The sequence below is a fragment of the Lepidochelys kempii genome, chromosome 3 (genome assembly GCF_965140285.1).
Source record: "Lepidochelys kempii isolate rLepKem1 chromosome 3, rLepKem1.hap1, whole genome shotgun sequence".
NCBI lineage: Eukaryota > Metazoa > Chordata > Testudines > Cheloniidae > Lepidochelys > Lepidochelys kempii.
The window spans coordinates 46901550-46915692 of NC_136382.1; the positions used below are offsets into that span (position 1 = coordinate 46901550).

Consider the following 14143-nt stretch of genomic DNA (forward strand, 5'->3'; position numbering starts at 1 on the left):
GTTTAAAATAAAAACTTAAGTAGACCAAATTCCATTATAGTCTTGAATGCTGCACAGTAAAATCTTTTGGTAGCTTCTAAACATCTCTGGAAAATGTGCAAGGTTAGACTTGCATGAAATATAGAGATAGTAAATGGGTAACTCAGAGGAAATGATTAGTGCTGCTCCTTGCCCCAAAAAGTACTATTAAAAATAACTTGCATTTTGATGTTGCATGGACAGATGAAGAGTGTCCCAGCTATGGCTGGTAGAACACTTTCTATCAAAAGTATTCTTGGGGAAAAAAGGGATTTTCTAATTTTTTTTGTGTGAAATGTGTCTGCTTTTTCTGTGTAAAATTGCAACTTTCCAGTTTTGGGATAACCGCTTTAGTTTTCATCTGGACCTGTGTGTCATGAAAAATAATAGGAATTAGTTCCATTGTAATACTGCCTTTTAAACACACAAAGGACCTACAGCAAGAGCAGAGAACTAGAAGACACTATATTCCCTGAGCTTGTACCATTTGTTAGGGATGGTGCTTGGGGAGCTGGCAGGAATTCTGGCAACCCCAACAGCCTCAGCATGGGGAGTGAAGTGTCTGGAGTTGGAGCTGTCATGAGACTTGCTACTTTAAACCCAAGAAAAACATCTAGTTGAAAGATGTGTTGGTTTCTGCTGGGGTCTATGGTTTGAAGTTGGAGGAGCAAAGCTAGTGCAAGTATCAATAGAAGTGCAGCAATGATAGCATGGGTGCCAGCAGCAGAGGCAGAGCTTATTTGTGCCAAGTACGTACCCACCAGTTTCAGGTGGGTTTATATTCAGCATGGCTAAGCCAGTGCTGTCCGTGAGAGCTAGGGTACGTCTATACTACTCAGTGGGCAGTGATCGATCCAGCGAGAGTCGATAAATCGACTCCTGAGCGCTCTCCCGTTGACAGTGGAGCGGCAGCAGTCAACTCACCGCAGTGAAGACACCGCGGTGAGTAGGTCTAAGTATGTCGACTTCAGCTACGTAATTCACTACACCCCCCCTAGTGTAGACCAGGCCTTAGTGTGGGTATGTGCATGTGAGCAGAGGAAATCATACCCCTAGCTCATAGTGCAGACATAATCTATTTCTAAACCAGTTTCTAATCCATTACAGAACTCTACATGTCAATTTATAGCCACTCAATTTCCATATTTCCTCCCTGGAGGCTAATCACTCAAAAGCTTTCTGAAACTGAGTGAATTAAATGAACCAATTCTCCTTTATTGACACTTTGACATGGTCGGACATAATTAATGAGGCGTGTTTTTTTGCCTTGTTTTTTTGTTAGCAGAAACTATGCTGGTAAAATTCTAAAACATCCAGATAATCATGACAACAGAATTCCAATAGTAAATAACATTTAAATCAGGGTCAATCATGATTTAAATTGTTTTTTTAAATTTCTTTATGTAGATTTTTTTCAATTAGATTTTTATTTATATGTTGCTAGTTCTTCACTTATCCGATTTTGCACTCTGCTAAAGTGAATGTTTTGGACTTCTTTCTTTACTGTCCTAATCGTTGGTAAATTTAAGATTTTTTTTTTTAACCTTAAGAAGCTTCACACTTAATGCTCATGTATGATAAGTCCATGACCTCATTAACATCCTTACTGTGAGACAACATAAATTCAAGCACAAAATTGATAAGCAAATAGGCCTATAATATAGTTGCAACCAACACCACCTTCCAATATGTTGAACGACCAAGTAAAGAAAAGTTGAAATTCTTTGACCAGGTAAACTGAGATTTGACCAAACCTCCCTTACGGTTTTGCAGTTTGAAGTCCATGAGACTTGTGCTCCTAACTCACGTAGGTGCTTCGGAAAATGTGACCTCTATGTGCCTTATCTCCCAGCCTGTGGCAGCAGTAGACTTAAGCCTTGTCTACGCTACAGAGTTTTGTTAACAAAAGGCTGCTTTTCCTGACAAAACATTGGAGGTGTACACACTACAGTGCTGCTTTTAGTGGCAAAACTCTCCTGTTTTGGATAACAAAATAATTCTCTATTCTCCCCCCCCCCTTGAAAAGAGGCATAGAGCTTTTTTGCGGCAAAGTTATATCGATGAAGTGTCAGTGTAGACACCACATTGGTTTTGTCACTATAAATGGCTTCCAGGAGGTGTCCCACAATCCCCATGCTGACCACTCTGGTCAGCAGTTGAACTCTGCTGCCAGGTAAACAAGCATTTGCCTCTCCCCCCTTTAAAGGCCCTGGAATTTTTGAAATTCCACTTCTTGTTTGCTCGGTATGGAGAGCTCATATATCATCTTCCCAGGTGACTGGTGGCTCCATGCGGCAAATGCTTTTCCACTTCTGCGAAGCTGTTGGATCTGCTGAGTATATGGGGGGAGGAGGCTGTCCCGACCCAGCTTCACTCCACCTAGGAACTTTGATACCTGTATGCAGACTTCTCGTGGCTCATGTGATAAGGGCTACGAATGGGACACTGCAGTGCCAAGCAAAGATAAAGGGGCTGAGGCAGGCATACCAGAAGGCAAGGGGGGTAAACTGTCACTCCAGTGCTGCTCCCAAGAGCTGTCGCTTCTATAAGGAGCTGGATGCCATCTTTGGCAGCAACCCCATCTCCACTGCCAAGAGCCCCATGGATGCTTTGGTGGGGCTGGAGGCAACGGACTGTGGACCTAACACCCAGGACAAAGTCGTGGATGAGGAGGTAGAGTTGGACTGTGTGGAGCCCATGGCAGGGTTATCTGGTGGTGTGACAAGTCAGGAACTTTCCCTCACTCCAGAGGTGTCTAGCCAGTCCCAGCAGTCCCTGTCTGGCGAGCAAGGAGAGGAGATTCCTGGTAAGTGATCTTTTTGAGTTACTGCTGCTCTGTTAAATGACATTCAACTTTAAGTTTGCTTTGTATACTGAACAAGTGGGTGAAGGGATAGAAATGTGCAATACTAGCTGTGTTTGAGTGTGCTCCAAATTCCCCATTGCAGCTAAGCAGTCCGGCAGAACATTGTGTTGCACGCCAAGATTTAATGGGAATTCTCTTTGAGCTTTCTGGAAACTTTCCTGGAGGTACTTGCCAATCCTGAGCTGAAGGTTCCTTGACACAGTTGCTTTGTTCCTTCCCCCATTTTAGGAAACTTTCCCATGCTACTGGGCAATCACTTGTTCTGTGCACTGCTTTGGTCCCTGACAAACAGCATAGGACCAGGTCTGAAGCCACATGTGTGCAGTAGATGCACTCTTGCATTGTTATGAACTCTCAGGAATGAGATCTGCTTCAGGGACACCCCCACTCCCCCACCTGTGGAAACTGGTGGCAGAATTTACTATATTGTCCCTAGTAGCTTGCACCGATCGCCTTGAAACATCAGCAACACTTTTTTTTCCCCAGCTTGAACACCCTCCACCCACCTGGGCAAAACTCACCATGCTTAGGGTGTTCACTGAGATGTGTGATTGGCAAGAGTCAGTTGGAAAGTGACTGGTGTGTTGTAAGAGGAGTATTTTACTGTAATGATTCAATGCTGTGCGTGTACTAACAATCATGCTTCTGTGTATTCTGCAGATGTGGCCTTCAGGGGAACCCCCTACACATGGGAAGAGTGCTTCTGCCCGATAAGGAAGTGACCAAAGTGTAGCAAGGAGGACATGTTCCAAGAGGTGCTGCAATCCTCTGAGGAAGAACAAAGAATGCAGGGAGTGGAGAGAAATGGAAGGCGGGACCGAGTCAGGAGCTCATTCAAAAGGCCCAGGAGCAGATAAGTCATGGATGCTTAAGTCCTTAATCAAGCTACAGTCAGAACAGATGCATGCTCATCCCCACCCACACAGATACAGAACTGTTTTCCAATGTCCTCCCCAAACTCCTCCCACATATTCCTGTCAACTTTCTGGAACATCTTGCTATCCCGCTCACTCCACCCCTTCAGACCCCTTCCAAAATGAAAGTTGGATTTATGCACAGCTATGAGAGCCTTCAATGCTCTGCACTGCTGCCTCCCTTCCCACCAAGTCTTTAGTGTGTGTTCATTGCTGTTTAATAAAAGCAAACTCTCTGAAAGATAAACACTCTATTTATGTCCTACACATAGTAAAACACATACATGCAGTTTAATCATTTGCCTACTGCAATTCCTGCTCAGGAATCATCACAACTGTTAGTCAAACAAACAAAACTCCAATTAATGAAGCGTGGCAGATTTCTGTATACAAGCACACATTACTGGTGTGTGTTCGTGTTCTCTCTCTCTCTCTCTCTCTCTCTCTCTCTCTCAAAATGTTCCCTCAAAGCCTCCCTGGTTCGAATTGTGCCCCTCTAATGGGCCTGGCATCAGGTTGCTCAAAATCAGCAGCCAGGTAATCTGCCTCCGCACTCCACTTCCTGGGCTAACTTTTCACCCTTAGCCTCACAAAGATTATGGAGCATGCAGCAGGTAGCTGACCATTGGAATGTTTCCCGCACTTAGATATAACCTACCATAAAGGCAGAACCAGCATGCTTGTAATCTGGCAAAGGCACATTCCATGGTCATTCTGCACCTACTCAGCTTATCATTGAAATGCTCCTTGCTCTTCTCCAGGTTTTCCCATGTAAGGCTTCATGGGAAGTAAGAGGTACACTGAGTTTCTCAGGATCACTATGGGTATTTCAACATCTCCCACTGGAATCTTTTGGTCTGGAAAGAGAGTCCCTGCTTGCAGCTTTCCGTACAGACTAGTGTTCCTGAAGATGCAGGCGTCATGCACCTTCTCAGACAACCCTGCACTGATGTCAGTGAAATGCCCTCCTTGATGAACAAGCACCTACAATACCATAGAGAAGTACCCCTTTCTATTGACATATTCTGTTGCAAGATGGTCTGGGTCCAGAATTGTGTGTCATCTAGTGCCTCGCTACAGTTTGGGAATCCCATTGCAAAGCCATGCACTGTTTTATGCACGTTGCCAAGAGTAATGGTCCTTTGTAGCAATATGTAATTAATGGCCCTGCACACTTTTGTGTTAATGCTGATTCAATGGTAGACTTCCCCACTCCAACCTGATTCGTGACTGAGCAGTAGCAGTCTGGAGTTGCCAGCTTCCACACTGAAATCACCATGTGCTTCTACACTGAGAGGGTTGTTTTCATTTGGGTGTCCTTGAGCCACAGGGCTGAGGCAGGCTCCACGTGCAGTTCCAGGAAGGTGGCTTTCCATATCTGAAAGTTCTGTAGCCACTGCTCATCATCCCAGACCTGCATAACGATGAGATCCCACCACTCAGTGTTTGTTTTTGCAAGCCCAAAAGCAACAGTCCACCTTATGCAGCTGCTCCGTGAATGCTAAAGGGGATACAGCTGTGCCACTATAGCACTTCAATGTAAAGACTACTTATGCGAATAGGAGAGGCTCTCCCATTGCTGTAAGTAATCTACCTCCCTGAGAGGCCGTAGCTAGGTTGATGAAAGCATTCTTCTGTTGACCTAGCTCCATGTACAATGGGGATTAGATTGCCTTAACTACGTGTTGCAGGGAGGTTGATTTTTCTAACCCCTGAGAAACATCACTATGCTGATATAACTTTTCAGTGTAGACCAGCCCTAAGATGTACATCCAAATCCCTTTCCTGGTTGGAAAGTCCCTGTTTAGAAACTAATGGAATTACCGGAATATATTTATTTAACAGGGAATCTGATGTTTCTTTTCAGGTTTCCAAAACAACTAATTTTGTCTTCTGTGCTATTTCTGTTGTGGAAAAGTGCACTTCAGTAGCAAATCGGCACAGCAGCTGCTTCTCCGCTCTGACACTTCATGGGCCAGTCACATTTGGCTTTTCTTGTTCTTTTCCATGCCTGTAGCAGTACACAGGATCAGAGATTAATGTCTGAACTCATATCTTTAATCAGGCACCATGTTGAGCTGTTACCATGTCATTTGCTTGCACCCCTTAAATTAGAGGAAGATTTGCTAGAGGGGAGAATTTTTAAAAGGCTTTCAGGGATCATTATTTTATATCTAAGGAATCTAAAATCACATCATGCTAATAGTCACATCAGTTTTTTCTATACAATCCAGTGATTTACAATGGGGCTGGACCATGGGCAAAGTACACCAGCCTTCATTCAGGATGTGTTAACCAGTCACTTGTGAGTTCTAACAATGGACTGCCACTTTCCATTTATGGAAAAAGTAAGCGCAAAAAATTGAAAGAGCATGAGGAAGCTTTCAAAAATGTCACAGTGCATTTGTTTGTTTGTTTGCAAACTGCAGAACTCCCTGCTTCTATTCAGAGGGAGCAACACCAGCCTGTCTTAATTTTCATCTTCCCACCTGCTTTCAATATAAAATACTGTGTTATACAGCTGCCAGAACAACTAGGAGATTTTTTTTTTTAAGACATGTGGTAATATAAATGCTTCAGAAGGTTAGGGAAGCCTGATGCCACCAGAACATTGAGATGGTAATGTTTGCTTTGAGTGTTAATAGGAGATACCCATGAAGTCCTTTGTACTTTGATTGGAGAATAAATCTGGGGAAAGATGTTACCTCTTGAAAATAGCAGTGGGCTAGACTGAGGAGGGCATGTAAGATCTCACTTGGAAAAAATACTTTACAAATGGTTGGATTAGCTCTTCAAAATCTTTTTTTCTGAACAGTGTGCCACGTATACCATTTTTGGGATGGATAGTAGCAGTGCTGGTATTCCTGACAAATGAAAAAAGTCTCCATGTAATGGAAAGTCAACAACAGCTTGTCGTAGTATCCATCCAGCCACTCAGTTTTTGGTAATTGCGAGCTAGGATAGTTAGACCTGTTTAAATTATTTAAACAGGATACTGTCTGACAGTGGCCAATGCCATATGCTTCTCAGGAAAGTGGAAGAAATCCCATCCTGAACAACTCTGGAACAATCATCTCTGATTTGTTCTGCATTCTTTATGTAATAAATTTCATAACTGGGCAAATGGCAAAATCCAAGCTGGCTACTCTGGAATAAAACTATTTTAATACTATTTTTGTTAAAATATTGATAAATGGATGGCCTTGATGATGCAGTAGGCAAAACCAACCCAGCTGCAACCAAGCAAAAGGGCAGTGTGTCAAAACTATCAACATTTATCAAAGAAAATGTATTACATAGCCCACAGGTAGATCACACTGAAAATCAGGGAAACGCTTATAGTAAGCTTGGATTTCAAGAAAAAGGGGGAAGAGGATCTACTCTAATCTGTGGAAAAAGTTTACTCACTTTGCGTGGAACACTACAGATGAGTATCTGGAGAAAAGAGAAGGTAGGTGCCAAAACTTTGCACAGCTGTAATTATCTAATAGAGCTGAGTGATAAAGAATAATTTTTACAAACTGCCATCATACTAAAAATTATAAAGTAGCAAACTAAAATTCTTCCGAAACCTCAATCAAATGTAAAATATTTCACAGGATGAAATTCACCCATGTGCAGAGGACCACTGCAAGGCCCCTGCACAACTTGAATCTCACTTAAACTCTGGTTTCTAATCTTCAGTGGGACTCGTGCTGACTGTGTGCATGTGTGTGAATTTCACTCAGTATGATACAAATACCAAAACCAACGCTATCTCGAATAGGTTACCCAAAATCCTCTGTCCCTGCTGTAAGCTGGTCTCCAGTCACTGAACTGAATAAACACACCTTAGATTGGACTCGGAAAGGTGCCAACCCATGCCTTCTGCAGGCTATCGCTAGGCACAGAGTTTCACCAATGAGGGCTCTCTTCAAACAAACAAAAACCCCCACTATATTGCTCGTCCTGGAAAGTTCAATTTCAAGATCTGACAGCTCCCACCAAATCTAAACTCTTGTGATAAGAGAAACATCCAGAAGGCAGGTCATCTAGATGATAGCTTCTGAGTGATCTCATTGGTATTCTTAAACAGAGCACCTGGCAGGAGTCTAGGCTGGATAAAAGTATGAATAACTGCAATTGGGTTCTTATGACCTTTCCTCATAAACCCATGGCCAGCCAATGAAGGTGAAAAAAGGCATTACAGGCCACCAAATCTGTCTGCAAATTGGGGGTAAGTTTAAAAAAAAAATGGATCTAAATAAGACTCTTGCAAACCACCTAGGTGAAAATTAGGCAAATCTCACTACATAGACTGGAGTGAGGCAGTGTACACTTTCTAACACTTCCCTCAACTGGCAAACATTACTTTGATCTTATTGCAGCTAGCTGGCTTTGAGCCAGATACCTAGCTTAGTCAGGCACTGAGAAATTAATGAGATTGTAGTATTTAATGTTAAAGGAGACATGGGGCTGTTCCATATCTCAGGAAGATGCAGATCTGCATGCTGTACAGATTTTTATTGTGAACCTTCCAGAGCACATTTAAATGACCTACAGGAGAATTGCTTGGTCACCTGCTATACAGTGGTGGCAATGATGCCTACGTAAATTCCAGACTATTCAGAAATAAGCATTTGCTACTGTTTGCTCTGAGTTTTTGCTTATGTTTAATGATATAACATTTTTTTTCTTAGTGAACAGTAGGAGGATCTCTTCCACCGCCCCCCTCCCCTTGTATCTCAGAGCTGAAAGTGGCCATTTAACAGTGAATATTGCATATGCAATTAAATCTCCTACTAGCAGGAACTAATGACAATTGTCTTGCTGTTTCCATGGCGGGGTAGGCAAATGCTCCAACTTTCTGTTCTGTTGGACATGTGAAAATGGTAGTGGGGAGAATTACCTGGCTGGCATATCATCTGAGGCAATCTCCTCAGGAATGGGTACAAATTTCGCGGCTGTATTTATAGTCAATTCAACCAATTTAGCTCCTCCAGTGCCACACTGCCAGCATAATCTGTTCATAATGCTATTTTAAGAGTTAAGATCTGCCCAGTCTCAGAATGACTCTATGCCACCAGAGGATCAATGTCAGGACTCTTATGCTAATCACCCATCTTGTTGCCAGTGTAGGAAGGGCAAAGGGTGGACAAGAGAGGGGTCATGGCCATGACATTCCTCTGCATTGTCAGTCCTCAACGGCTTTATCATTGCCCTGTGGCCTTTGCAGCACAGCAAAGGTTAGATTGCTCTAATATGGTACCGGAGAATCAGCCTACAGGGAATGCTAGCAGGATCGTGGCAGTACAAAGGTGAGCTTTATACAACTTTAGCATACGTACTCCTATCCTGCTCTCTGCAATTTAGCTGCACCTCAAGATCTGGCCTTGAAAGTTAAGTAAATAGGTGGTAAGAAGGAAGGGTTGTAATGTTGTAACTCCAAATGCATTGTGTTGGGTATGATATTTTAATGTTTGGACCACAAACGACTGTAGCTCTAAAATCACTGTTAAATTTTTAAAATACAGTAGATCTTTCTGCTTAGAGGGGCTAACTTCGTAAACTGCAAACCAGAGCTTGAAGTGAAATCCTAGCCCCACTGAAGTCAATGGGAGTTTTGCTGGTGCTCTGACTGTGACTGAATGTGATGCCCACTACTTTCACAAGCAATACAAACAATGCAGTGCATAATGCATGATATAAACACACGGTACAGACTCAGACTGAGACACATTCAGTAAGAAAGTGTTCAGTGTTATGGAAAGACTGTGGAAGGATTGCAAAGTGCTGGGTACCCTCAGCTCCCCATGACTTCTGGCCCCATGCACCCACATCCCAAACTGTCAAATCAAATGTGCTCCAATTGATTTTTCATCAGTTGCACATTGTTGAGTGATTTTACCCAACCCCCTAAGGGGAGCTAAGTAAGGGCACTGTAAAATTGTGTTCTTTAACATGAACATGTTGTTGGATATTGTTTACATGCCTGATATATACGCAGTTCTAGAATGCAGTATGGCAACAGCACTTATGAGAACCAACAATAAAGGCTCTTGCAGATGAGGAGAAAGATGAGCGAGAGAACAGCAACAGTTTGAAAAAAAATTCTCATCCTTGTTACTTGAATCTCCAGTCTCCTATGGAAACTAGATGCCATTTCTAGTGGGAACCTAGGGCTTAGTAGACCTGGGTTCAATTCCATGCTGTGCCACACACTTCCTGTGTGACCTTGAGCGAGTCATTTAGCCTTAATTGTGCCTCCATTTCCCCCTCTGTAAAATGGGGATAACAATAGTTCCCTACCTCACAGGTGAGGAGAAACACATTAAAGACCATGAAACACTTTGAAATACTGATGCAAAATGCTATATAAGAGTGTGCCTCTAAGAGCACATCAGTGCTAATTGGCATACTGTGGACATGATATATACCCAACAGGTGACATGTAATATATCACCAAAAAACTAATAATGTACTGAACATTAATATTCTTGTGTGATGCATGCATGATAAACCCACAAAGGACTTATACATATGTTCTGGAAATATGTTCTTTAACTGTATCGGGCAAGCAGTACCTAAGCCACACCTGTTCCAGACAAAGGACTGTGTCTCTAATGTAAATTAAGCCAGGTGTGATCAAAGACAAAGAAAAGCACATACTTATTTGGTTGGTTTGGCTTTGTTCATTTTAGAGCTTTTGTTTTAGGGTATGGTGCTCCCTTGCTAGGCCTTTAGTGATGAAATGTTTGTGCCTTATTCTAAACATTTGTTACACCGATTGTTTAAGTACCTATATGGAAAGGTAGTGGCCCATAAATGGACCTAGTTTTTAATTTCCAGCTCATCGCTGTAATTCTTTTGTTTGCCAGTTTTGCACTGGCTCTTTTCTCATAGAATCAAAGCTTTCACTTGGAACAAAACCAAAAAAAAAACCCACCTCTCTAGTCTTTCCATTCCAAAGAAGATAGCATTTCCAGTATAAACTGATGTGCTGCTTCCCTAACACTCTAGCAAAGAGTTTAGTCTTGCAGAAATGTGCCTCCTGCTAAAAAAATATTTATAAAAAACGAATCTCACCAAATTTTCCTCAGTGAGTTAGCTGACAATCCTATAAATCTATTCGGGCCTATTGAAGTGTTTAATACCAATGCTCCAGTAGTTACTGGACTAAAAGCACTTCAAATCATCATCATCTTTATAAAAAAGAAAAGGAGTACTTGTGGCACCTTAGAGACTAACAAATTTATTTGAGCATAAGCTTTCATGAGCTACAGCTCACTTCAGTGGAATTTGAAGTGAGCTGTAGCTCACGAAAGCTTATGCTCAAATAAATGTTAGGCTCTAAGGTGCCACAAGTACCTCTTTTCACGAAGTTCAGCCACCAGGTTTGCCATGACATTATCGGGGATACTGTTCCTGACGGCTTGTAGTCCATCTTTGTGTGGAATGTTTGGTGTAGAGGGCTTCTACATCCATAGGGGCTAGGATGGTGTTTTCAGGAAGATCACTGATGGACTGTAGTTTCCTCAGGAAGTGAGCTGAAGCTCACAAAAGCTTATGCTCAAATAAATTTGTTAGTCTCTAAGGTGCCACAAGTACTCCTGTTCTTTTTTGCAGATGCAGACTAACACGGCTGCTACTCAGAACCCCATCATCTTTATGCTTTTCAGACTCCTTTTTTCCTAAACTGGGCTGCTTGGTTAATTGTTTTGGTTTTAAAGAGATTTTGAAGGCTGTACATACCACATTAAGAAACAAATGTGTTTTGGGATATGTGACACTGCACCCCATATTCTTCATAGTGATATTATGATTTCTGACATTTATAACGTATTTCATGCAAGAGAAGTCATGTGAGATGTCATTGGAAAAGTTATGATTTGCTGAATATGATTATCTTATTTGTATCATTTTTGTATCTGAAGTTATGAATATTGACCATGGATCTGTATTTCAAATGTAGTTACACCTGGGTAATGCCTACTAGACAAGATGCTTTCAGTCTAGATCGTGGGTGGGGAAGGGCCTATTCAGGGCAATGGGCTATTAAGAAAAAGCAATAGGCCTTAGGAGAAGCCTATCTGGGAAGCCTTCCTGAAAACGCTACAGATGGTCTCCAAGGGCTTGACTACACTTGGGAGTTAGGGGGCCCGGGGCTGCTTTAATGCACTCTAACTCATGATGCGTCCACATTGGCAAGGCACATAGAGTGCTTGGACTCCAGGGCTGGCGCGCTCCTCGTAATCCACCTCCATGAGAAGCATAACACTTGCTGCGCCTAGCTAGAGCACCCCGGTGCCAGTGTGGACACCCTGGTCTGTTAGTGCACTCTGATCGGCCTCCAGAAATGTCCCACAATGCCTGTTCTAGCCACTCTGGTCATCACTTTGAACTCTACTGCGCTGCCCTTAGGTGACCAACTGTCAGACCCGCCCTTTAAATTCTCTGGGAATTTTGAAAATCCCCTTCCTGTTTGCTCAGCAAGGCGTGGAGGGCTCTCAGCGAATCTTTCCAGGTGACCATGGCTCTACGCGCCAGGCAATCCCCAATATGGAGCAAGGGCGAGGTGCTGGACCTCATTAGTGTTTGGCGGCAGGAAGCTGTTCAGTCCCAGCTGCCCTCCAGCTGTAGGAATTACGATACCTTTAGGCAGATATCAAGGGGCATGATAGAAAGGGGCCATGACCGGGAGGCACTGCAGTGCAGGGTTAGTGAAGGAGCTGTGGAATGCATACTGCAAACTCATCCTGTGGAAAATGTGGGGACAGTGTTCAGTATGGAGCCCCCTGCAGCTGTTGGCTCTCCCCAAGGCACAGAACCCCAGAGGATAGTATGGCTGTGAAACAATCAGTCTCCCTTGCCCCTGTGCTTACTCACCATTTTGGGGCTCCTGTGGGTTATATGTGCTCACTTTGGGACAGGCAATTTCTGCTATTGCGTACACTGGGCTTGTCTTTAAGTAAGGCCAAATCATTGCTCTGTCTGGTGTGAACGATACTGCCTCTGTTAAGTGTTGCATTTTGGCTTTACAGATGCAACCTGGAGATCCCAGGCATCCCTTTTTATCACTGTCTGTAAGACTCCAAAGAACCAGGAAGCGGCCATGTAGAAGCAAAGAGGACATGCCGCATGAAGTAATGCAGCAGTCCCTTAATGAAAATCAAAAAGTGGCAGGAGAGTGAAAGAAGGGTCCGCCAGCAGAATGTGGATTGCCGGCACCAAAGCACGGAGCAGCTGCTAAGCATCATGGAGTGCCAAGCATACTTGATACAGGCGCTCATAGCAATGCAGATGGAGCACATCTGTTCCCGGCCCCCCTCCCCTGCAGCCCTTGTCCCAAAACTCTTTCCCTTGTGCCCCCATGTCACCGCCAACCCACTTTCTACAACATCTGGGTTCTTATAGCCACCAGCTGCCTCCAACACCTGTAGCTTCACCACCTAGCCTTGCAAACTACGACCCTTACCCTCTGCACTCAACCCTCATTACCATGCATTTTAGCCAGCCTGAAGTGTAGCACTGATTGCAGGGCACTCTAGGCAGGAAGGCTGAGTATGATAACAGGGCACACGCAAATCTGTGATTGTCCCATTCCCCACCCCACCCTCTTCCGTCATCCCAAACAGCACAGATGTGTCATGACCTTTCTGTTTCCCAAGCAGTTGTATTTCTTTTCAATAAATGAATTTTTTGGCTTTGAAAACATTCTTTAATATTGAATTAAGTAAAAGATACCATAGCCCAGGAAAGCAACAGGCACTGAAGGTCAGTGCATCATACGTAGCAAACACAGATTCCTACTAACATTGGAACCACTGCACTTCACTCCCGTGCAGGGCACCAAACATTACTGATGGCTTTCAGCCTCAAATTGCTCCCTCAAGGCATCCCTAATCCTTGCAGCCCCGCGCTGGGACCCTCTAATACCCCTGCTCTCTGGCTGTTCAAATTCAGCCTCCAGGTGTTGAACCTCTGAGTTCCACGCCTGAGTGATCTTTCACCTTTCCCTTCACAAATGTTATGGAGGGTACAGCATGCGGATGTTGTGATTGGCCAGGTCCAACTTTCCATACAGACAGCGCCAGCAGCCAAAAGCACACTCCAGTGTCATTCTGCACTGATGCAGCCTGTTGTTGAACCGCTCCTTGCTGCTGTCAAGGCTTCCTGTGTAGGGTTTCATGAGCCACGGCATTAAAGGGTAAGCGGGGTCTCCAAGGATCACAATGGGCATTTCAACTTCCCCTACGGTGATCTGGTCTGGGAAGAAAGTCCTGGCTTGCAGTTTCCTGAACAGGCCAGTGTTCCGAAAGATGCATTCATCATGCACCTTTCCGGACCAGCCTGCATGAATGTCAGT

The 14143-nt window shown here is 43.6% G+C and overlaps 1 protein-coding gene across 1 annotated transcript; it reads left to right on the forward strand.

The window, feature by feature from the left end:
* Positions 1-2125: 2125 nt before the first annotated feature.
* LOC144930374 (uncharacterized) lies at positions 2126-3992 on the forward strand. Its single transcript, XM_078851932.1, has 2 exons — positions 2126-2824; positions 3545-3992. The coding sequence occupies exons 1-2, from the start codon at positions 2308-2310 to the stop codon at positions 3604-3606; spliced, it is 579 nt and encodes a 192-aa protein (XP_078708058.1). The 5' UTR covers positions 2126-2307; the 3' UTR covers positions 3607-3992.
* The last annotated feature ends 10151 nt before the right edge of the window (positions 3993-14143 follow it).